General features: G+C 45.0%; 2 protein-coding genes and 1 non-coding gene across 3 annotated transcripts; 2 read left to right on the forward strand and 1 right to left on the reverse strand.

Annotated features, from left to right (window-relative positions):
• The first annotated feature begins 1256 nt into the window (after positions 1 to 1256).
• Snapin (SNAP associated protein) lies at positions 1257 to 2976 on the forward strand. The gene is made up of 4 exons (XM_052179922.1): positions 1257 to 1457; positions 1686 to 1732; positions 2010 to 2128; positions 2679 to 2976. Exons 1-4 carry the CDS (start codon positions 1315 to 1317, stop codon positions 2778 to 2780), a joined length of 411 nt encoding a protein of 136 aa, XP_052035882.1. The 5' UTR covers positions 1257 to 1314; the 3' UTR covers positions 2781 to 2976.
• A 1379-nt stretch (positions 2977 to 4355) lies between these two features.
• On the reverse strand, positions 4356 to 14702 carry Ilf2 (interleukin enhancer binding factor 2). Its single transcript, XM_052179921.1, has 14 exons — positions 14585 to 14702; positions 13765 to 13824; positions 13473 to 13515; positions 10607 to 10711; positions 10246 to 10323; positions 9819 to 9921; positions 8656 to 8721; positions 7445 to 7561; positions 6539 to 6617; positions 6023 to 6110; positions 5391 to 5452; positions 5204 to 5318; positions 4987 to 5077; positions 4356 to 4845 (listed from the first exon to the last, which is right to left on the reverse strand). The coding sequence occupies exons 1-14, from the start codon at positions 14587 to 14589 to the stop codon at positions 4685 to 4687; spliced, it is 1173 nt and encodes a 390-aa protein (XP_052035881.1). The 5' UTR covers positions 14590 to 14702; the 3' UTR covers positions 4356 to 4684.
• A 197-nt stretch (positions 14703 to 14899) lies between these two features.
• Positions 14900 to 14971, forward strand: Trnam-cau (transfer RNA methionine (anticodon CAU)). Its single transcript has one exon. It is a non-coding gene; the product is annotated as a tRNA-Met (tRNA).
• The last annotated feature ends 6576 nt before the right edge of the window (positions 14972 to 21547 follow it).

The raw sequence follows: 21547 nt of genomic DNA on the forward strand, positions 1-21547 counted from the left end.
CTGATCCATGCCCTTTCCCACATGGACCTCGGATGGGTGATATAACAACTTCCAATCTCCAGTGGCTGTGGCTGCTCTGAATATCTGCTTTTCCTCTGTGTGCTTGATATCTCTTGTGTTCCGGGCCAGCCCAGACTTCATAGACTCTGCCTGAAAAACAAGACATAATAAATGTGCATAAGACAATTTACCTCTTTAAGTATGTCTAAGTTCAGTATCAGCAAATGCATGATCTTCCCAAGCTGGGACTCTTACCCTATGCAACTGTATTCTCCACTCCTCCCAATCCAGTTCTGCTCTTGTTGTCTGCCAGTGCTGATAATCTAACCTGGAGCGTTGGGCCCACTGCAGGTGTCCTCACCCAGAGGACATTCAACTTCAGCCCTGACCGACATTTATCTCTCTGAATTTGGCCATTCATATAAATGAAACCATATATTTGTTCTTTGGAGGCTGGGTTATTTTGTGCAGCAAAAACATCCTTAAGGGCCATTCCTGCCCTATCCTCTATCTGGATTTCATTCTTAAATCCATTTTTAAAGCATACACAACTGCATATTTGGTGCCATTAAAATATTCGTGAGTGAGAGAGCTGACGTGATGGCTCAGTGATTTAGAGTATTTACAGCACTTTCAGAGGTCTCCAGATGCGTTCCCATATCAGGAAGTTTCTGTCAACTCCAGCACTCAGGAATCCAACACTCTGCTGGATACCTTTAATCCCAGCACTGGAGTTCAAGGCCAGCCCAGCCTATCAAGAGAGTTCCAGGACAGCAAGGGCCACACAAAGAAATGCTGTCTGCAAGGAAAAGGGAGAGAGATGGGCGGGGGGGGGGGGGGGGGGGGGGATGAAGAAAGACTTAATATGAATATAATCTGGCTCTCTCGTCAGTTCCCATGGAAAAGGCTGTGGACAATAGCACTTATTTTCACCTTAGGAAAAAAAGTGTTGGGCACACTTTTGGGAGGCAGATCTCAGTGAATTCAAGGACAGCCTAGTTTACACAGTACCAAGACAGCCTGGGCTCTGAAATAAATATGCAATCCCCCCCCCCAAAAAAAAAGGAAAGAAAAATATTTCCTGCTATCTCCTGAAGTCTAGATCCCGTCCCCTACAGCCCCATGGAAGAACTACCACTTCCACGGGGCTCTGGTCCCGGCCCTGCTCGCCCCGGCTCACTGAGGACTCCATTTCCCAGCTGTCCCACTGCCTTCACGGCTGTACCTAAGCGCCCTCTCGCGGCCGGTGCACAGCGGCGGCCTGTAGTTCCCGGCGGCCCTCGCGGCAGGCTGAGGGCGTCGGGGCAGTTCGCAATGGCCGCGGCTGGTTCCGCTGCCGTGTCAGGGGCCGGGACCCCAGTTGCGGGGCCCACGGGCCGCGACCTCTTTGCCGAGGGGCTGCTGGAGTTCCTGCGACCCGCTGTGCAGCAGCTCGACTCCCACGTGCACGCGGTCAGGTGCAAGACCGGGTTGCTGGGGGCGGGACCTGTGAACTGGCTTGTAGGGGCGGGGCCCCGGAAAGACACTAGATCGGTAGAGACACACTGATGTTGAGACCTGGGAAATGGACGGAAGGGCCCGGGCCTCTAAGTTGAGGTTGGCTTGTCTCAGTATTTGGGGATAAGTAGAATTCGTTTCCCGCGTTCCAGTCACTGACCGTTGTAGGCCTTTGTCCCACTTTGCAGAGAAAGCCAAGTCGAGCTCCGGGAACAAATTGACAACCTAGCTACAGGTGAGTGAGCACCCAGAATTCCTGGAATCCCTGAGCTCACTTTCAGGACCTTTGCTTTCCCAGGTTTTAGGCTAGGTTTCTATCACTTGCTTCACAATATCAGAACTACCCGCGGACTCTTAATTTCCGGGGATATTTTAGGGCAGAATGGAAGAAGGGGAGGTGTCCGTGGCTCACACAAGACTGCAAGAGCATTTTCCATCCCATTCCTCTCTTACATTCCCTAAGAACAAAAAAATAAGCCACTAGATGTTGGTTGCCCATTTCCTCTTCCCAGAACTGTGCCGGATCAATGAGGACCAGAAGGTGGCCCTGGATCTGGACCCCTATGTTAAGAAGCTGCTTAATGCCAGGCGACGAGTTGTCTTGGTCAACAATATTTTACAGAATGCACAGGTAAAAAAAAAAAAATCCGGAAGAGCATGGTGATGCATACTGTAATTTCAGCATTTAGTAGGTTAAGGCAAGGATGGCTTGAACTTTGGGCATAGCCTGGACTATCAAATATGCTAGAGCTACATAGCATGGCCCTCTCAAAAAAATCTGTTCGTTATCCTACTCTATGTCTTCAACACAGTGAAAGCAACTATGGGGGAAAGATTTTATTAATCTAAATAAAGGTCCCTGCTTCCCCCACCCTATTACTGGACCTCAAGCCAGACAAGTGCTCAGAAGCTCAGTTCTTAATTTCTACGGGCTGTCATTTACAGGCTTGTTTTAACTTAAAAGGCTGGCTTATAAAGAGCCAAAGCCAGTTGGGCAGCCAGCTATAGGTAGAAGCAGGCAAACTTCTGAGTTTGAAGGCATCCTGGTCTACAGAGCAAGTTCTAGGGCTACACAGAGAAGGAAGTCTGGGAAGAGGCGGAGCAAGCCCTTTCAGCACCTACTTGACTCAGTTCAAACCTTTTACAGCAGTCATTAGATTCCCCATCTTCCTGTCTTACAGGAACGGCTAAGGCGGTTAAACCACAGTGTGGCCAAGGAAACAGCTCGCAGGAGAGCCATGCTGGATTCAGGAGTGTACCCTCCTGGTTCTCCAAGCAAGTAAGCACGGGCCTGCGACCTGAGAATACAAGTGCTGTTCTCCGCCGGCGCTGTCTGGTAGACATGAGAAGATTGCAGCAGTCTCTGTAGACCTTTGAGTTGTTTGCACTATGTACTCATTGACGTAGCAGCCTCAAGAAACATGCACACAGCGGGACTATTTCCTAAAGAGCCTCCATTACAGCTTGTCCTGCCAAGAATGAGCCTCTACCTTTTGGGTTTTGTTTCTTGAGACAAGGTCTCAGTATGTAGTCCAGGCTGGCCTCAAGCATGTCCTCTTCTTGCCTTAGCCCCCTGAATGCTGGGATCATAATGGGCATGTCGGGGTGCCTGACTCTGTACATTTCCCCCCAGAGAATGTTAACTAGGCATTGTGTGGTAGAAAATTGAGAAAACACCAGAGATTTAGTGAGAGGGTACACTGGCACCTTGGCCCCTCGTCCTCGCCAGTTCCTTCCCAAAACCATCTTACATGTTTAATAAGTATCACAACTGTTGCCTTCATTACTACCCAAGGAGAGCATGACAGAAACACGATGACCCAGGGTCAAGGGCAGAGCTTTTGTGGTTTGTGGTGTTGTTTAGGCTACATTATTTTAAGGGCCAGAGGGAATGGCTTAATGGTGGGTCTTCCAGATGAGTTCAGTTCCCAGCATTTACATGGTGACTCACAGCAGTCTCTAACTCCACTTCCAGGGGAATCCAAAGCCTTCGCCTGTCCTTTTGGGGACCCAGGACACAAATGATGCAAGCAAAACATTCTCATAAAAAACTAAAAGTTCCATATTTAAGTGCCACTCTTTCCAGGCCTAGTTATCCAGTGTTAATCATTCTGTTACTCTCATTACTTGGGCCTGGGGGGGAGTTTCCTTCACCTGTAACTTCACTTTCTTTACAATTGAGGACTTAGGTAAAGTCAAGGTAAATCATTTACCCATGCGAGGCAGTGGTGGCCCATAATCCCAGCACTTGGGAGGCAGAGGCAGGCGAATTTCTGAGTCTGAGGCCAGCCTGGTCTACAGAGTGAGTTCCAGGACAGCCAGGGCTACACAGAGAAATCCTGTCTCAAACAAACGAACAAACAAAAAAAAAAAAAAACAAAAAAAAGGAATTTATCCACTTGGCCACCCTGGCTTGACTATGTCATTATTAACTATTCTCAGCATTATTAAACAAACAAACAAAAAAAAGAATTTATTGTATTATGGTTTCAAAGGGTTCAGGTTATGGTCACCTCGACCCATGTTTTGGGGCCTGTTTGAGACATGAACATGTGAGGTACTCAAGCTTCCAAGAGAAGGGAGGGAGTGCTGGAAATGTATCCCTTTCTCGAGCTCATAAACTGCTTTCATCCGAATTTAGGGTTAATCCTTTGCAGACAATCCCGGTACTTTAGGCCAAGCTGACATGAAAATTAACCATCACAGTGCTTAAATGGTATCCCAGGAGTCCATTTTAATTTACATAACTTGAAACAGCAATCTCAGTATTTATAATAAAGGACTCAACTTGAATTCTAATGAAATATATAGAAGCCAAAAGTAGTTGCTACATATAGAAGAAAAATAAAACCAAAAGCCCTGGTAGGAAGTACTTTAATCATTTTTCTTAGAAAAAAAAAAATCCCCAGATACTCAATGACAGTTTACAACATTTCAACAAAAAGCACTGGTTGGGAGTGGTTAGGGTTAAATACTGGGACTGGGCGGCGTTCTGCTTCATTACGGAGGGACGGATGGCATATGCAGTCACAAATGGGAGACTTCTAGCTGCTTGGCCCCTAGCATTTTTTCTTTACAGTTTGTTTTCCTTCCTGCCCCATGCCACAGAAATGCCACCATCTAAAGCCCCGTGGTGGCTGGCTTAGGTCGGCTCATCTTCCCTTGGGGAGAAACAGTAAAGGGGAGGTTACTCCTGAGTCTCCATGCTTTCTTCTTCTTCCCCTTGAGGTGGTTCTTCTGTGTTCTCCTCCTCTTCCTCTCCCTCCTTCTTCTCAGGCGGCTTCTCATAAGCCTTTTCTGAAGGTGTCACAATCACTCCGTCCCAGGTAGATATTTCTGAAGCAAGATCTAGAAGAGACAGGGATAAAACCCACTTCATACAAATAGCCCAGTAAACAAAATACGCTCTATTCATTAATATTGGACCACCTTAAGATACAGCTTCTCTGTAGTTCAGAACCCCTGGACAGCACCACAGAGGTAACTTACAGCTGGCATCCCCCTCCTGGCCAAGGATCTTCCTAAAGCCTCCATGGGAGAGAATTCGAACCAGAGTCTGAGCTGTGTAGCAGACCATATCCTGAAGAACGAGGGGGAAATGAGCCAAAATAAACAGACAATACATGGCTAACATCCGTGTGAAACAGGTCCCGTGGTCCTTGGCCTTCTGGCCAGAACCCCACTCATTTCATGGTTGTCTTAATACCTGCTGTTCTAGGGTCATAACTGTGTGAACCCTGAAGTTGCCACTCTCACAGGGGTCAGTGATGCCCACTGACCCTGGCAAGAACAGTCCTGCAGCCAGAATCTGCAAGCAGCGCCTGAAACACAAAGGCACTTAGAAAGCATAACGAAACAGCTTATGCCCCAAACCCCAAAGAAGCATTCTGTACCTGTATGCCACATTCAGGGCCAACGGCTGTCTGGTGGGGTTGTTCATTACAGCATAGTGCCCCTGGAGGAGAGAGTAAGTCTGGTAGGTATGCCACCATCTGGCGATTCCATATTCAAACAGACTAAAACTTCAAGTCATGAGGGAAACTAGCAATAACTATTATTCCACTAGGTATTAAAACCTCAGGGAAACAGTGGACTGTTCCCAGACTGTTCACTCACTAAACTTTCCTGTCTCCCTAAGTAACCCTTTCTATCCTCTTAACTCAAAATACCCCTTCTCGGCCTCTCTAAAGACTGAGCAAAGCTTTCCTTAAGCTTCACTGATTTCTGCCGTTGGGAGGTTAAGCTACCATCGAGCGCCAAGTGCCTGGGCACGCCTTTAACCCCGCCCCGTGGAGGCAGAGGCAGGGCTGAGTCTGGGGCCAGCCTGCTCTACAAGAGTTCCATAGCACTCGGGGCTACACAAAGGAACCCTGTCTCAAAAGTGAAAGAAAGGAAAATAATAAGTAACTACATCTAGACAGTGCACCCCGTTCCTCTGTGCAGTGCTGGCAACTGAACTAGGGACTCTCACATACTAGTGACGCACTCTACACAGGCTACACTGTCAGCCTCCCCTTTCACTTACAAGTAGGTCAAGGATCCAGGGTGTGAGAGGCTCAAAGCCAGGAAAACGAATCCGTAAGTCCTTCAGCAATCTGATGAGAACTTTAACTCTGAATAAGAGACCCAGGAATTAGAGAGAATAAAATCATATTGATATTTCTACACAAGTTAGGAGTCAAAGCTGACTGTACTATTTAGAGAATTATATATACAGTATCTACCAACTGGCTCAGCAAAGAAAGGCATTTGTACCATAAGCCTGGTAAAGCTGAGTTCAGTCCCTAAGACTCACAGAAGAGAACTCCTTAAAACTGTGTTCAGACTACACGACTATGACATTTATGTTCACGCATGCATACACACAAAATTATACATCTGCACACATATATTTTATGTGAAAAGCAAACATCACATCTGACAGTTTTATCAGAGGAAGTAGGGCCTGGACTATTTGTTATTCAGGGTTGTTGGATTACAGGCCAAAACCACTACACACCTCAGAAAAGATTATTTTATATAAATGACCAATGAGACTCACGTGGACTGAGAAGCATTTTCTTCAAACCAGCGGGCATGCCGGATGGCCGCTAAGGCACTCTGCAACACCTTGATGTCCACTGAAGACAAGTACAACAGGCTAAACAACTTTCCTATTATGTGTGCAATATATTCAATCCCAGTCAATACCCACCCAAAAATACAGCAAGGCTAAGGTAGCAAGCCACTTGTCCAAACACTGTTGTCCTCCCCAGCCAAATCTGAAAACATGCAACACACTTATCTTTTCCACTAATCTATTTCCCTTCACAAATATTTATACAAGCTTTTACTTTTTATCTTTTTCAAGTTTTTTTTTCTTCTGTATCCTTTTTAAGACTTTGAAAATGTTGGAGATTGGTTCTATGCTTTGATTCAATCAGGAATCTGCAAGTCCAGACGCTGAAGGCCCTTGTCCCCAATTGGTTTTTGATCAATCAATAAAAATGCCAATGGCCAATGGCTGGGCCCTGGGAGAGACAGAGTTGCTCCAGTAGGACGCAGAGAGGAATGGAGAATACCAACCAGCCATGTGAGATTTTGGGTGAGTGGCCACTGGCCACTTCCCGATTGGGCCTGCGATAGCAGGGAGGATTAGGAGTGCCCAGCCTTTGAGGTAGCCAAGGCATTTCAAAAATAAACTAATCTATGTGTATCTTTCATTTGCGGATCCAAAAGATAGCTCCTGGGTGGGTACGAGAGTGCCATCTGCCAGGAGCCAAAGTGTAGCAAAAACTCCCACCCCAGAAGTCACTAGGAAGCTGGGAAAATCAACTACAAATTACAAGGAAGGTAAAACTCCTCTACAGTTGGTAAAATACTAAAATTTCCAGAAAGTGTCAAAGCTAGCTGTTCCTCCTCATCTCCACCCCCAGATTTCTCAGTAATGGGGAGGGGGGAGACTTACAATGGAGTTCTGGATCCAGTTTTCGGAGATTGGGTGGCACTGTTGTAATGAGAATTTTCACCGTAGCATCAGAAGAGCTAATTTCAAAGCCAGTTTCATTAGTCAGCATGGTCAAAACTAAAAGAACAAAATAATCAAGATGTAAAACACATTTGTTCTGTTTTGATTTTTTAAAAAACTGTATTTATTTAGAGCATGTGAGAGTGGGAACGAACACTCACACTCCTATAGAGGCCAAAGAACGACCTTCCTCCATCTCACCAGTCTTGAATAGCAGCAAAAGTGGTGTGTATCTAATGCTGAGTACTGATACAACTTCACACACACTAGGCATGTACTCTACCAACAAGCTGTATCAACACAGCCTGCATTTTGTTTTGTGACATAAGTTCTTTCTTTGTATACAGTTCAGGCTGGCCTTAAATTACAATCCGCCTGCCCCAATTTTCAAATGCTGGGGTTATAGGTGTGCCACATCTGGCTAAACAGGTCAGTTTCCTGGCAGTAGGCTATTTAGTTTTTGAGACAAGATGTATGTGTATGTGTATGTATGGAAGGCTGGTCTCAGACTTCAGATCCTCCTGCTTATGCTTCCAAGTGCTGGGATTAATAAGCATATGCCAAAACCATCAGTAAGAGCTTGGATACCAGTAAGAGAAGGAGGCAGCAAGGATATGATCACTAGCACTAGAGCAACCTAACTACATGAAAAAGGTAGGGAGAGCATGCAGGACAGAACATGAGACCTGAGGCAACAGAAGGCCTGAATATGAAGCTCAAAATTACAGTTTTAAAACAGAGATCAAGAGTTCAGTGGTACAGTCGGGCAGTGGTGGCGCACACCTTTAGTCCCAGCACTTGGGAGGCAGAGGCAGGTGGATTTCTGAGTTCGAGGCCAGCCTGGTCTACAGAGTGAGTTCCAGGACAGCCAGGGCTACACAGAGAAACCTTGTCCCGAAAAACCCCAACCAAACCATAAAGAGTTCAGTGGTGCATCCCTATCTATGATCCTAGCACTTAGAAGGCTGAGGCAGAAGGATGTAATTTGAGGCCAGCCTGGGCTATAGAGTAAGTCTATCTCGTAACCCACCCTTCATAATAAAAGAAAATAAACTAAATACCTGAGACTCCTGCTAATCTTTGACCTACACTGACCTGACTATTTGTAAGACCGGCTGCTGTGGCCACTACATACATATTTAGCAACAAACCTTCCGAGGGGTCCTGTGCCCTTAGGCTTTCCACGACTTTGTTCCCCAGGGCAGCAACAGCTTCCACTAGATTGGAGAAAAAGGACATAAGAAGTGTTACAGTAATGTATTTCATGTAGAGTTCCTCTATTAGTAAACAACTTGACATCTCTATTTCTACCCCACAGACTGAAACTCACTCAACTAGAATGAACACTCTTCCCAGGGCAATGAAAGCCTGGACAGAATTTGTAAGACTCAGGGAACAAGAATCCTTGACTATACCATCTTTTTCCTTGTTCTTTTTTTTGGTTTTCTTTTGTTTTTGCTTTTTTAGACGGGGTTTCCCTGTGTAACCCTGGCTTCAAACTGTTATCTGGCTGCCTCTGCCTCCCGAGTGCTGGGACCAAAGGCGTATGCCACTACCACCTCACACATATACACCACCCACCGCCGCCGCCCCACCACCACCACCACCACCACCACCACCACCACTACTACCACCACCACCAACAAACAGCCGGGTATGATAGGATACACCTTTAATAACAACACTCAGAAGGTAGAGACAAGCTTATCTCTGCAAACTAGAGAGAGCTAGGGCTACATAGTGAGACCTTGTTTCAAAACAAACAATAAGTATATAAACAATAAATGTGCTATTTCCCTTCCATACATTCACATACAAATAATGATGAAATAAATAAATGAATCTGGGCTTCAATTATTACTAGCCCTAAGTCTAGTCAATGCTTAGCAAAGTGGGCTGGAGTGGCTGGAGAAATGCCTCAGAAATTGAGAGCATTTGTTCCTCTTGTAGAGGGCCTGGGCTCAGTTACCAATATCTAATAGTGGTTCATAATCATCTATACCTCCAGTTCCAGGAGATCCAAAGCTCTCTTCTAACCTCCATAAGCCCAAGGCATGTACATGGTACACACATACATGCATACATACATACACCCATAACACTAATAGAAACAAATCCATTAAAATCTTTGAAAGAAAGAAAAGAGTGGGCTGAGACCCCTGCTAACCCTTGACCTACACTGACCTGACTACTATGGCCACTACATATTCAGTAACAAACTCAAGGGACCCTGTGCTTTCAGGCACAGCACAAGTTAACATGCATAAGGCCCTGTGCATCATCCCCAATGGATAAAGATAAGAGATACACTTACATGTTGGCAAAATCTTTAGTATTACCACCAGGTCAGCCACATTGTGTCCTGTAGTCATTGTCCCCTTTTTATATGATCCTACCTGCCGGACTTCTTCAATTTGCTGTTGAAAGGGATTTCAGGTAAGTTTAGAAAAATAAAGGTGCTGGTCCTCATAGAACCATTTCAGCTTCTTCTTAATATCTAGATTTGAAAGCAGCCATGATGAAATCACATCCCCCAGATAACCACAGAGACCCTGGGCATGGCTAGCTGACCAGTAATAAAATCTTATCCTCAAGATCAGGAATTCCAGAATTCTCTGTACTTTTCCATTTTAGGCTTTGAGTTAGAAAACAGACAACTAAAAGATTAACAGGCAAGGGCCAAGGAAATTTCCATACCAACAGAGATGCCCTTTCTTAGAATTAAGTCATCAAAAACTCACCACTTCAAATGTCCCTGGAGCCACAATCAAGTTGTCAATCACATTGTTGATTTTTGTCACCAAAGAAAGTATGGAAGCCTGAAAACATCACAAAGCAAAAACACCCTAAAGCCAAAAATTACGTACAACATCTATTGCATGTGCATCACCATCTCCAGACTCTGCACATCCAGTGAGAGTGTGGGACATGAATAACTACACACCCAGAGGCCCTGGGCTCTGACAGCACTCTTCATGGGAATCAGGACCTCCAGTGTCTACCACGGGCTTACAATCACAGGCAGACAACACTCTCCTTAACCACACGGACTAATAGCTCTCTGACTCCAGGCTTTTAACACAGCCCAAGGAAAGCACATACCTGCTCAGCAGAATTGGGAGCAAGATCTTGATTCCTCTTCAGCAAGGCTTCACTGAAGGAGGTTTCATCAGGTGCTGGCTTGACCCGGGGAAAAGCCATTTCACACTAAACCAGAAATTAAATTATGTTATTTGTCAAAAGTAATTCATAGAAGAGGAACTGAAGAGATGGCTCAGTGGTTTAAGAGCACTGACTCCTATTCCAGAGGTCCTGAGTTCAATTCTGAGTAACCACATGGTGGATCACAGCCATCTAATGGGATCCAATTCCCTCTTCTGGTGTGTAGCTATATGTGCAGACAGGGCACTGAATAAGATTTCACTGTAATTAAATACTTATTTATTTAAAAAATAAATCTTAAGAAAAAAAATAATCTCTTTGAGTTAGAGGCCAGTCTGGTCTACTGAGTAAGTTACAGGACAGCCAGAACTAAGCAGAGAAAAACTGTCTTGGGAAAAAAAATTGAGAAAACACACAAGAGATATATTTTTTTTTCTGATACTACAACAGGAAAAAAAATTCTTACATCCTTGTAATCCCAGTTGTGGTCTCAGCTCTTTGAAGAAAGAGGCAGGAGAATTAGCAGTTCAAAACAAACTTCATGAGATCTGGTCTCAGTACTACACAAACAAGACCCAGTGAGATAGTCTGACAACACAGACCCGCACTCATTGGCTCTGGGACCCATGCAGAAAACCAAAGCCTACAAGTCATCCTCATTGACCACCACACATTTTTTTTACACATCTGCCATGGTGTACATGCAGTAATAAAAAGCACTTTTTAAAATACAGAGGTATTGAAGAGATGGCTCACACTGCTTTTGCAGAGGACCCAGGTTCAGTTCCCAGCACCCACATGGGTCTCATAACCACGTGACTAGAGTTCCAAGGAATCTGACTCCCTCTTCAGCTTCCTCTGGTACTAAGGCATGTATAAGGTGTATATACATACAGACACTCATACATAAATCTTTAGAATTAAAAAAAAAGCCTTGGCCGGGCGGTGGTGGCGCACGCCTGTAATCCCAGCACTTGGGAGGCAGAGGCAGGTGGATTTCTGAGTTCAAGGCCAGCCTGGTCTACAGAGTGAGTTCCAGGACAGGACAGCCAGGGCTACACAGAGAAACCCTGTCTCGAAAAACCAAAAAAAAAAAAAAAAAAAAAAAAACCTTGCAGGGGGCCAGGCAGTGACGGTGCATGCCTACAAGAGGCAGGCAGATTTCTGAGTTTGAGACCAGCCTGGTCTACAGAGTGAGTTCCAAGACAGCTAGGGTGACACAGAGAAACCCTGTCCGAGGGGTGGGGGGGTGGGGCTTAAAAACCAGAAAATTCTACATTTAATTCTATTTTCCCAACTACTCCATTTCAAAGCCAGTACTCCTTACAACACCTGGTTTTAACTCCTTCAGATGTTCAAGTCCAAACACAAACCTTGTTCTTCTGTTATTTTTTTGAGGCAGGGTCTTATATAATACAAATCACAGGCTGACCTGAACTTGCTATGGTAGCTGAGGATGACTCTAATCTTATCCTCCTTTGTACTTGGATTATAGGTGTCTGCCCCACACTGATCTATGAAATGCTCTGGGTTCTGGGCGTGCCAGGCCAACAGTCTACCACAGCAGCCTGAGGACTCAGGACCTTTATAGTAAAAGAAATAAAGGTCAGGTGGTGGTGGCCCTCTTTGTTAATCCCAGGACTCAGGAGGCAAAGGCAGGCAGATCTCTGCACATTCCAGGCCAGCCTGGTCTACACAGTGAGGATCTCTGCACATTCCAGGCCAGCCTGGTCTACACAGTGAGGATCTCTGCACATTCCAGGCCAGCCTGGTCTATAGAGTGAGTTCCAGGACAGCCAGGGCTACAGAGAAAAACCCTGTCTAAAAATCCAAGCATAATGAAGAAAGAAAGAAACTGATTATAATCCACCATGTATTATAGTACACACCTTTAGCGCACTGGAGGCAGAGGCAGGCAGATCTCTGAGGTCAGGCCAGCCAAGGTTATCTATACAGACACTGTCTTTAAAAAGTCCTAAACATTATTTTTTTAAACAAGATATTTTCTAGACAGATATTACAATCAGACTTTAAAGGAATTATGTTCCTTGCCTTGCTTGCACTGCTTACTATGTTTTGTTCTTGTTGAGAGTTCACTAAGTAGCCCAGGCTGGCCTTGAACCCAGAACACGGTCCTACTGCTCAGGCTTACATTCCTGGGATTACAGGCGGGTTACAGTCTCTTTAAAGACTAGCGGGTGAAATTGGCTTTTTTTTTTTTTTAATATTTATTTATGTGTATGTGTGTGTGCCACAGTAAATATATATATGCATCCTGTGTGCAAGAACCTGTAGAAGTCAACAGAGACATAAGATCCTTGGAGATTAGAGTTACAGACAGATGTGCACTGTTATGCAAGAACTGGAAAAAATTTGTGTCCTCTACTAGAGCCATGTTATACCTATAGCTATAATAGACAATGATATAGAATAAATACAATAGAATAAAACCAGGTATTAGGGGTATAGATCTAGCATGTTCAAGGTCCTGGGTTCAAATCTCTAGCACTCAAACTTAGTAAATCAAAACTTAAGCCAGATGTAGGGAGTGCATGCCTGTAACTCCAACATTCAGGAGGTTGAGGCAGGAAGATGGTGAATTTGCAGTCAACTCAGTATACATAGAGTTCCAGGCCAGCCAATCAATCAATCATACCAAAGAGCCACACTCAAACAAAGAATAGATCCATCCTTGAATCCTACTCCAGACAGTATCTGACTCCATTAACAAGGAGATTCTGGGCTCCATTTCTACACCTGTAAGTGAGCAGTAGCCAGGAAAATCCTCCAAATCTAACATACTCACCAAATAGAAATCAAAAGGGATATGGGGCACAAAAGGCCTGAACCTGAAACGTGAAAACAATCCAAAATTATTCAACCAGAAAGCAAGAGAGAGGTGCACATTGCACCAATTCTGTCTTAAGAATTCGAGAGTTTCTGAGCTGTATTGTTCTTAGCAAAAGGCCAAATTCACTTAGCGGAACATTAGGAAAAGAAATGCTTTTCGTGGCTTTCACAAAATCAAATAGAATAATCTACTCCAAACTCCTATCTACTGAATAAACCAAGGCAAAGATGCAAACAAGCACACTCACCCTCCTCCAGGCCCTCCTCTGGAACCAAAGCGCCCACCACGACCACGTCCTCTGTCACCCCTAAAAATACATACATTTTACTCTCATTCTGCTAAAAAAGGTTTCCACCACACCATCAATGTTCTTTCCATTTTACTTACCTTGACTGCCTCCAACTACATCAGTGGATAGATATTTCATGCCAAGTTCTCCCCGATTCCAAAGGGTGCCCGCCCAATCCCACTCCCATGACATCCTAATTCTGGACTTTTTCTTTTTCTTCTGTTTTTGGGACGGAATTTCATGTATCTCCTGCCTTATCTCCCAGATGCTGTGATTGCAGCTTGCGACACCACACACAACTTCTAATTCCGGATTTTAATCAAAGCTCACATCAGGAAAATACGAGTTTCAGAACCTGACATACAAACCCCTAATGAGTAACCCACGATCATGAGGCACACCAGTACTATTATTCACAGGAAAGTGACTTCTCATTTATTAATACAGCAAAACAGTTACGAGGCATGTTCTATTGGTCAAACACTAGGCACCAGAAAAATGCGCAACGCTCCAGCCTGCTCGCTGCGCACGGAGGGCAATCCGACCTCCTCCATCGCTCCCCGCCCCCAGACCCAGGGATCAACACAACTCCCCCAGCAGGGCCCCGGCCCCGGCCCCTCCAGGCCCGATCCCCGGCCGCCGCCAGCTCCTCCTACTCCACTCCCTCCAGCCAGGCTTTCCGCCGGCCGCCAAGATACAGGCCCTTGTTCCTCCGACTCCATTTCAGCCATGCCCCCGAGGCTTCGGCAGGAACTTTCAAGCACTTCCATCCATTTACCTCATGGCCCGCTTAATCCTGAACAATGGAGACCACTCAACCGCTCTCCGCTTGGAAGAGTCAGGCTGGCAGAGAAACGTCTAGCCGGCGTGTCCCAACAAACGCCTGCGCGATAGGCTCCCGCCTCACTCCGTCCCGCGCGTTTATTGGTTAACGCAGCAGCCAATGAAAAACGCCCTGTAAAGGAGTCAACCAATAAGAAGACAAAATAGGGATGAAAGCAATTTTCCCCACTGACAGTAGAAGGCGTTCAGAAGCTGAGGCTGTGAAAAGTAAGTTCTTCTATGGAAAGAAAGACAAGCCCTAACAGTAGGTAGCAGAGTGGCGCAGCGGAAGCGTGCTGGGCCCATAACCCAGAGGTCGATGGATCGAAACCATCCTCTGCTATCGGAGACTTTGTTTTCATTTTATTATAGGCGCCTTCACTTTGATAATACAATTAAATTTTCCATAACAGAAGAAATAATTCTTTTTTCTTCTCCAATTTTTTTTTTTTTAGATAGCGTCTTGCTTGGTCACCCCGGCTTACATAATACTCGTTAATGTAGCCTGAGCTGTCACCAAACTCAGCAATCTCCGGCATGTGCCACCTCACCTGAAAACATAACTTTTATTTTATGGAAATATCAAAAATAACTTAGTTCCACTTACCACCATTATTCCCTCAATATTACTACTGGTATATGATTCTTTTTACTGAAAAAAATATCATACAATATATCTTGATCATGTATATCTCTTCCTGAACTGCACCCAGATCGAGCCTCCCCCACTTCCCTATGTTAAATGTCTGACAAGTGTTGGTGTATTATTTACTTTCGTAGGCATATATTCCTTCCTAGTAACCTAACTCCTCCTATATTAAAATAAGGAATATCATATTGGCTCGGCGAAACGAGTCAGCAGGTACAGTCGCAACTACCTGAGTCCCACCTCGGAGACCCACAGTGGTGGGAGGAGAGCAGCGATTTCTGCATTTTGTTCTCCGATCTCACTATGAATGCTGTGGGTGTGGTGACACCCATAAACACAACATAAAGAAATATAATAGAATTTAAAAGAAAATAAAAGGATATTTTGGAGGAGCATGCCTTTATCTATAGCACGTGAGAGGCAGCAGCAGTAGGATCTCTGTGAGTTCAAGGTCGCACTGTTCTATGTAACCAGTCCATGCCAGATAAGTCTATACAGGGAGGTCCTGCCTCACAAAAACAGTGTTTTATCATCTCAGAAAGGTAACCACACTGGATTTCTACTATCATGGGTTCGGTTTGCCTTTAGATTTTCTTGTTATTGATGCTTACTTCAGAGATGGCCCAGCAGTCAAAAGAGTGTGCACTGCTCTTTCAGGGGACTAGAGTTCAGCCAATCTCTTCTGCCCTCTGGGGCATTGTATGTATAAGTATGTATACATATACACACACAACATAACATAAAATAAATCTTTAAGCCCGACCTCGTGGTGCAGGCCTTTAATCTCAGCACTGGCAGAGGCAGGCAGATCCCTGAATTCAACACTGACTTTGATCTACAGTGCAAGTTCCAGGACAGCCAGGGCTGTATAGAGAAACCCTATCTTGGAAAAAAATTAATAAGAGTTTATTTATTCCGGGACTGGAGAGATGGCCCAGCAGTTAAGAGCACTTGTTATTTTGCTTTTGCAAAGGACCAAGAAGTGTCAATTCCCTTCACCCGTACGGTGGCTTGCAACTGTCTGTACTCCAGTTCCAGAGGGTCAAACATAGTTCTCTGACATCCACAGGCATCAGGCATGCACATGGTACACAGACATATATGGGAGCAAAACATTCATACACATAAAATAAGTAAATCTAAAACATATTTTAAGCTGTTGCAAAAAGTAAAGTTTATTCATTATTATGTGTGCATGATTTGAGGTGGGGAGAACATGTCATAGCCAGGTCCAGGTGAGTCTCCTGTCTTTTCCTGGGCCCTTAGGATCTACTCCACATAGTCTCTCTATGTAAACTTTGCCTGGAACTTGCTATGAAGATGCAATTAGTTAGCCTAATACTCAGAAGTCTTCCCCATTGCAGCCTGCCAACATGTGCAGGGGTTACAACCCAGTTGGTGCCACTATGCCTACCTCTGCCTGTATTTTTCGTTTAATCTTTAAATTATCATCTTTTTTTATTTATTTATGTGCACATATGAGTGTCAGAATATCATTAGGAATCATTACATTGACCTGTTTTGCTTCATTTTTGATTTTTTGGCCAGTTGTGTTTGGTTCTATCCAAGGTCTCTGGGCTGGCTCCTGATCATCTAGGGAGTGTCAGACTTGGGGCCCCTCTAGTATAATGGGCCACAAGTTGGACGTGTCGTTGGTTGGCCACTCCCACAAGTTCTGCGTCATGCCACCATTGCCCACCATGTCTTGTAGGCACAACAGATCGTAGGTCGAAAGTTTTATGGCTGGGTTGGTGTCCCATTCCCACTGCTAGGACCCTTGCCTGGTTATAGAAGACGGCAGTTCGTGCTCCATATCCCCATTAATAGGAGACTCCACTGGGGTCATTCTCATAGATTCCAGGGAGCGTCCACTGCGCTGGGTTTCTACATCAACCTCCCAAATGCCTCCCAATTCCAATCATCTCTCCCAGAACTCTGTCATTCCATCTCTCCCACCCCCTGGCTGATCCCTCCTGTCCCCATCCCCACCCACCAACAACTCTATTTCCTTCCCAGGAAGATTGTAGCATGAGTGTACCTGACCTAACAACCAATGTCCACCATTTATAAGTATATACCATGTTTGTCTTTCCAGGTCTGGGCTACCTCACTCAGGATGAGCTTTTCTAGTTCCATCATTTGCCTGCAAATTTCATGATGCCCTTGTTTTAACGTCACTGTGTAACTGTGCCACATTTTCTTTATCCATCATTAACTTAGATGTTGAAGGACATCTAGGGTTTCCAGTTTCCAGTTTCTGATTATTATGGAAAAAAAAGGTGCAATGAATATGGTTGAGCAAGTGTCCTGTGGTAGGATGGATGGAGCACCCTTTGGATATACGCCCAAAAGTGGTATAGCTTGGTCTTGAAGTAGATTGGTTTCCAATTCTCTGAGGAATCGTTATCTATGTTATCTATTGTTATCTACGGTGGCTGGACTAGTTTGCACCACCAGCAGTGGAGGAAGGTTCCCCATGTTCCACATCCTCCCCAGCACGAGCTATTATCACTTGTGTTATTGGTAATAACCACTCTACCGCTCTGACACTCTAAGATAGAATCTCAAAATAATTTTGATTTTCATTCCCCTTATGGCTAAGGATATTGAACAAGAAGTCTTCTTTTTCTTTCTTTTATTTTATTTATTTATTTGTTTGTTTGTTTGTTTTGGTTTTTTGAGACAGGGTTTCTCTGTGAGGTCCTGGCTGTCCTGGAACTCACTCTGTAGACCAGGCTAGCCTCGAACTCAGAAATCCGCCTGCCTCTGCCTCCCAAGTGCTGGCCTTTTCTTTTTCTCAGTGCATTATTTACCTGATTTTTGCTTATAGCGGAAGGTAACCAGGACCTCGTGCTTCCTTCTGTTGACTCCTGACCTGTAGCACCTTGCAGGAGTACATCTGTGTCCATACTGACCAGTATGATGAGCAACTGCCAAGTGACAAGACCATTGTAGGAGGAGATGACTTCTTCAATAGCTCATTTAGTGAGACACATGCTGACAAGTATGTACTGACAACAGGGGTTTTTTGTTTGTTTTTTGTTTGTTTGTTTGCTTGTTTTCGAGACAGGGTTTCTCTGTATAGCCCTGGCTATTCTGGAACTCACTCTGTAGACCAGGCTGGCCTCAAACTCAGAAATCTGCCTGCCTCTGCCTCCCAAGTGCTGGGATTAAAGGTATGTGCCACCACCGCCCCGCTAAAAGCCAAGGCGTCCCTGGGTGGGCATGAGACAACAGTTATTAAAGGTGGGGCCCACAGGTTGGAGAGCTGGCTCAGAGGTTAGGAGTACTGTCTACTCTTCCAGAGGTTCAATTCCTAGCACCCACATGATAAGTCACAACTATCTATAATGGGATTTGGTGACCTTTTCGGTCATGCAGATTTACATCCAAATAGAGCACTCATGAATAAATAAATAAATCTTTTTTTAAAAAAAGTTAAAAAAAAAAAGAGTTTGTACTGATACACCACCTCCAGCTTTTCCATCACAAGCAATTCATTATCGGCAAGGGAGATGTTACCCGTGGGCAGTGAGATCAATGACTTTGTATTAGATGGAATTTATAAGCTGACTAGCAGACGCCCAAGACTTGTTTTTCCATACGTACCGTTGGTAGGAAAATGGCTCTAGGTTCTCCTTGATGCTAAGTGTCTCTGGGCTGATTACAGCTGGGGTTCCTCCCTTAGCCAGCCCCGAGTTTTCACGGCTGTCTTTGAACCCCACAACTCCACCATCACTATCTTGGAGCACGCTGATTGTGTCTTCATGGTAGACAGTGAGGGCATCTATGATAGCTACCCGATACTGAGCACCCAAACTACGTTAACCTTAACCGCCATCTTAGGCAGTTCACATCTTCCACCACTGTCCCCCTTCCATTTGACAGATTTCCATTTCCACCTTCCCGCATATACCGCTGTCGTCTCGGCTGGAACGCCTCTCAGGAGCAAGGTTCGTCAGCAAAGATCACAAATACTTACAGTGAGCTAGCCAATCATATGATAAAATGTCACCATGGTAAACACAGGTTGATGCCTGTTGTGTTCTGGTGATGTGGTTCCTACAGATGACAATGTTATGTTTGCCTCCTTTGAGACCATGTACATGTCACTTGTAATCTCATACTCCGATGGCCTCAAGGCTGGCACATACCTCTCCCAGTGTCACCTGGTAGAGACCCAGACCAGCCACAGTTCCCGAACAGCACCAGAGCCATTGCCGAGGCCTGGGATCACCCAGACCACAAGTTTGACCTGATTTTAAGTGCAAGGTGCACTGCCGTGTGCACCAGGAGATGGAGGAAGGAGGGACTTTGGAGGTCCACGAGGGCACTGCTACCCTGAAGACATAGAAGGGCGGTGTGAATGCTGTTGAGGGGGAAGGGAGGAAGAAAGAAGGGAATACTGGTCTTCTATTCTTCTCACACAGGCCTTATTCCTAGAACTTTACCTCCAGCCTTAGCTGACAGCCACTAAAAGCTTCCTGATTAGATTATCTTCGTTCATCTTAAAAAAATAATTCAACCAACATTTTAGCAGCTCCAGATTTAGTCCACCATACTGACAAGAATTCACTAACCTAATGATGTTTCTTTTTTTAAAGATTAATTTATTTATTTACTTTTTTCCCTGTATATGAGTACCCTGTAGCTGTACTGGGAATTTGGATTCAGGACCTCCACTTGCTCTGCTTGGCCCCCTTTCGCTTTGGCCTAAATACACTGTACTGTCTTCAGACACATCAGAAGAGGCATCATGTCTCTTTTATGGATGGTTGTAAGCCACCATGTGGTTGCTGGGATTTGAACTCACAGTCTTCGAAAGAGCAGTCAGTGCTCTTAACCGCTGAGCCATCTCTCCAGCCACCCCCCCCCCCAATGATGTTTCTTCTTTTTTGGGGGGATTTGTTGTTTGTTTTTTTCCAAGACAGAGTTTCTCTGTATAGTCCTGGCTGTCCTGGAGCTCACTCTGTAAACCAGGCTGGCCTTGAACTCAGAAATCTGCCTGCCTCTGCCTCCCGAGTGCTGGGATTACAGGTGTGTGCCACCATGCCCGGCCCTAATGATGTTTCTAATCCAGTCATTTCTCTGGAGCTCTGGCTTTACCAGAAGCATGTGGGGACCTCTATAGATATATAGACACTGCATATTCGATAAATTACCATCCACCCAAACCCCTTATTTTAGCTTATTGACTAAAGAGGTCAATGTCTCCTCTCTTCTCTTCTCAGAGTCCCAGTGACCCAGTTTACAAACCAGCTTCCATCTCCTATACACCTCTACAAGGGGACTCTACTCTGCTTCCTACCACATAACAAATACCTGTCACACAAAAGCTTTACTGATGTCATTTCCTCTGGCCTACTTCCTGTTCAGTTATTCCCACTTCCCAGCCCAGGATTAACAACGCAAACTCCTATAGCAGTCAGGTAATGCACTTGAGATAAGGTAGTTCGAAACCATGTTGATTCACCAGCAGGGAGGCCATGGGCACTTGCTCCCACTGATTGTGCTGTAAGGGACACAGGGCCTATGTTGCTAATTTTTCAATATTTCAGGAAAAATAGGGGGATAGAGAAATGGCTCAGTGGATAAGAGAGCTTGCTGCTGTTACAGAGGACTTGTCCAAGTTAGGTTCCCAGCATCTGTGTAGGGTAGTTAGCTTAGATCAGGGCCCAGCAGTCAGTGCCCAGCGGTCAGTCTGGGCCCTGTGGTCGGTCAGGAGGACTCACCTCTATGCTAGCAGGCTTGTTTGCTCCCTGCACCTGGGAACAGGGCTGACAACTGCTGGACCCGCCTCCAGCTCCAGGGGATCCTTTGCCTTCTGGCTTTCCACCTACATGGAGATACTCACAGAGACTTAAAATTTAAGAAACACTACTAAAAAAAAAACCCCAAAAATACAAATATTTATAAGCCATCTGCTATTTTGTGTTTCTTTGTGTAGCCCAGGCTGGCCTGTAACTCACTCTGTAGACCAGGCTGACCTTGAACTAAGAGATCTCTCTGCCCCAGAAGCTCTTGTAAGTAAAGGCGTGCACCACCAGTCAGTCATCTGACTTTTTTTAAAGCATTGATAACTAAATTAAAAAATACAAAATAAATATGAATGAGGATAATTAAATAAAACGGAGAAACTGCAAGCCTGTCTCCATAAAAAAATTCTAACACTTCATGTATAGAAAATAGACTTCAGCTGGGCAGTGGTGGCACAGGCATTTAGTACCAGCTCTTGGGAGGCAGAGGCAGGCGGATTTCTGAGTTCAAGGC

This window comes from Apodemus sylvaticus, chromosome 4, assembly GCF_947179515.1.
Source record: "Apodemus sylvaticus chromosome 4, mApoSyl1.1, whole genome shotgun sequence".
In the NCBI taxonomy this organism is placed as follows: domain Eukaryota; kingdom Metazoa; phylum Chordata; class Mammalia; order Rodentia; family Muridae; genus Apodemus; species Apodemus sylvaticus.

Bases quoted from the DNA above. Each gene is read 5' to 3' on its own strand.
- Snapin (XM_052179922.1), top strand. From the start codon at position 1,315: ATGGCCGCGGCTGGTTCCGCTGCCGTGTCAGGGGCCGGGACCCCAGTT. The intron at 1,458-1,685 runs GTGCAAGACCGG...CCCACTTTGCAG, and splicing joins TCCCACGTGCACGCGGTCAG to AGAAAGCCAAGTCGAGCTCC. The intron at 1,733-2,009 runs GTGAGTGAGCAC...TCCTCTTCCCAG, and splicing joins AATTGACAACCTAGCTACAG to AACTGTGCCGGATCAATGAG.
- Ilf2 (XM_052179921.1), bottom strand. The intron at 7,562-8,655 runs GTTTGTTGCTAA...TTGTTCTTTTAG, and splicing joins GGCACAGGACCCCTCGGAAG to TTTTGACCATGCTGACTAAT. The intron at 5,078-5,203 runs GTATTAAGACAA...CTCGTTCTTCAG, and splicing joins TTATGACCCTAGAACAGCAG to GATATGGTCTGCTACACAGC.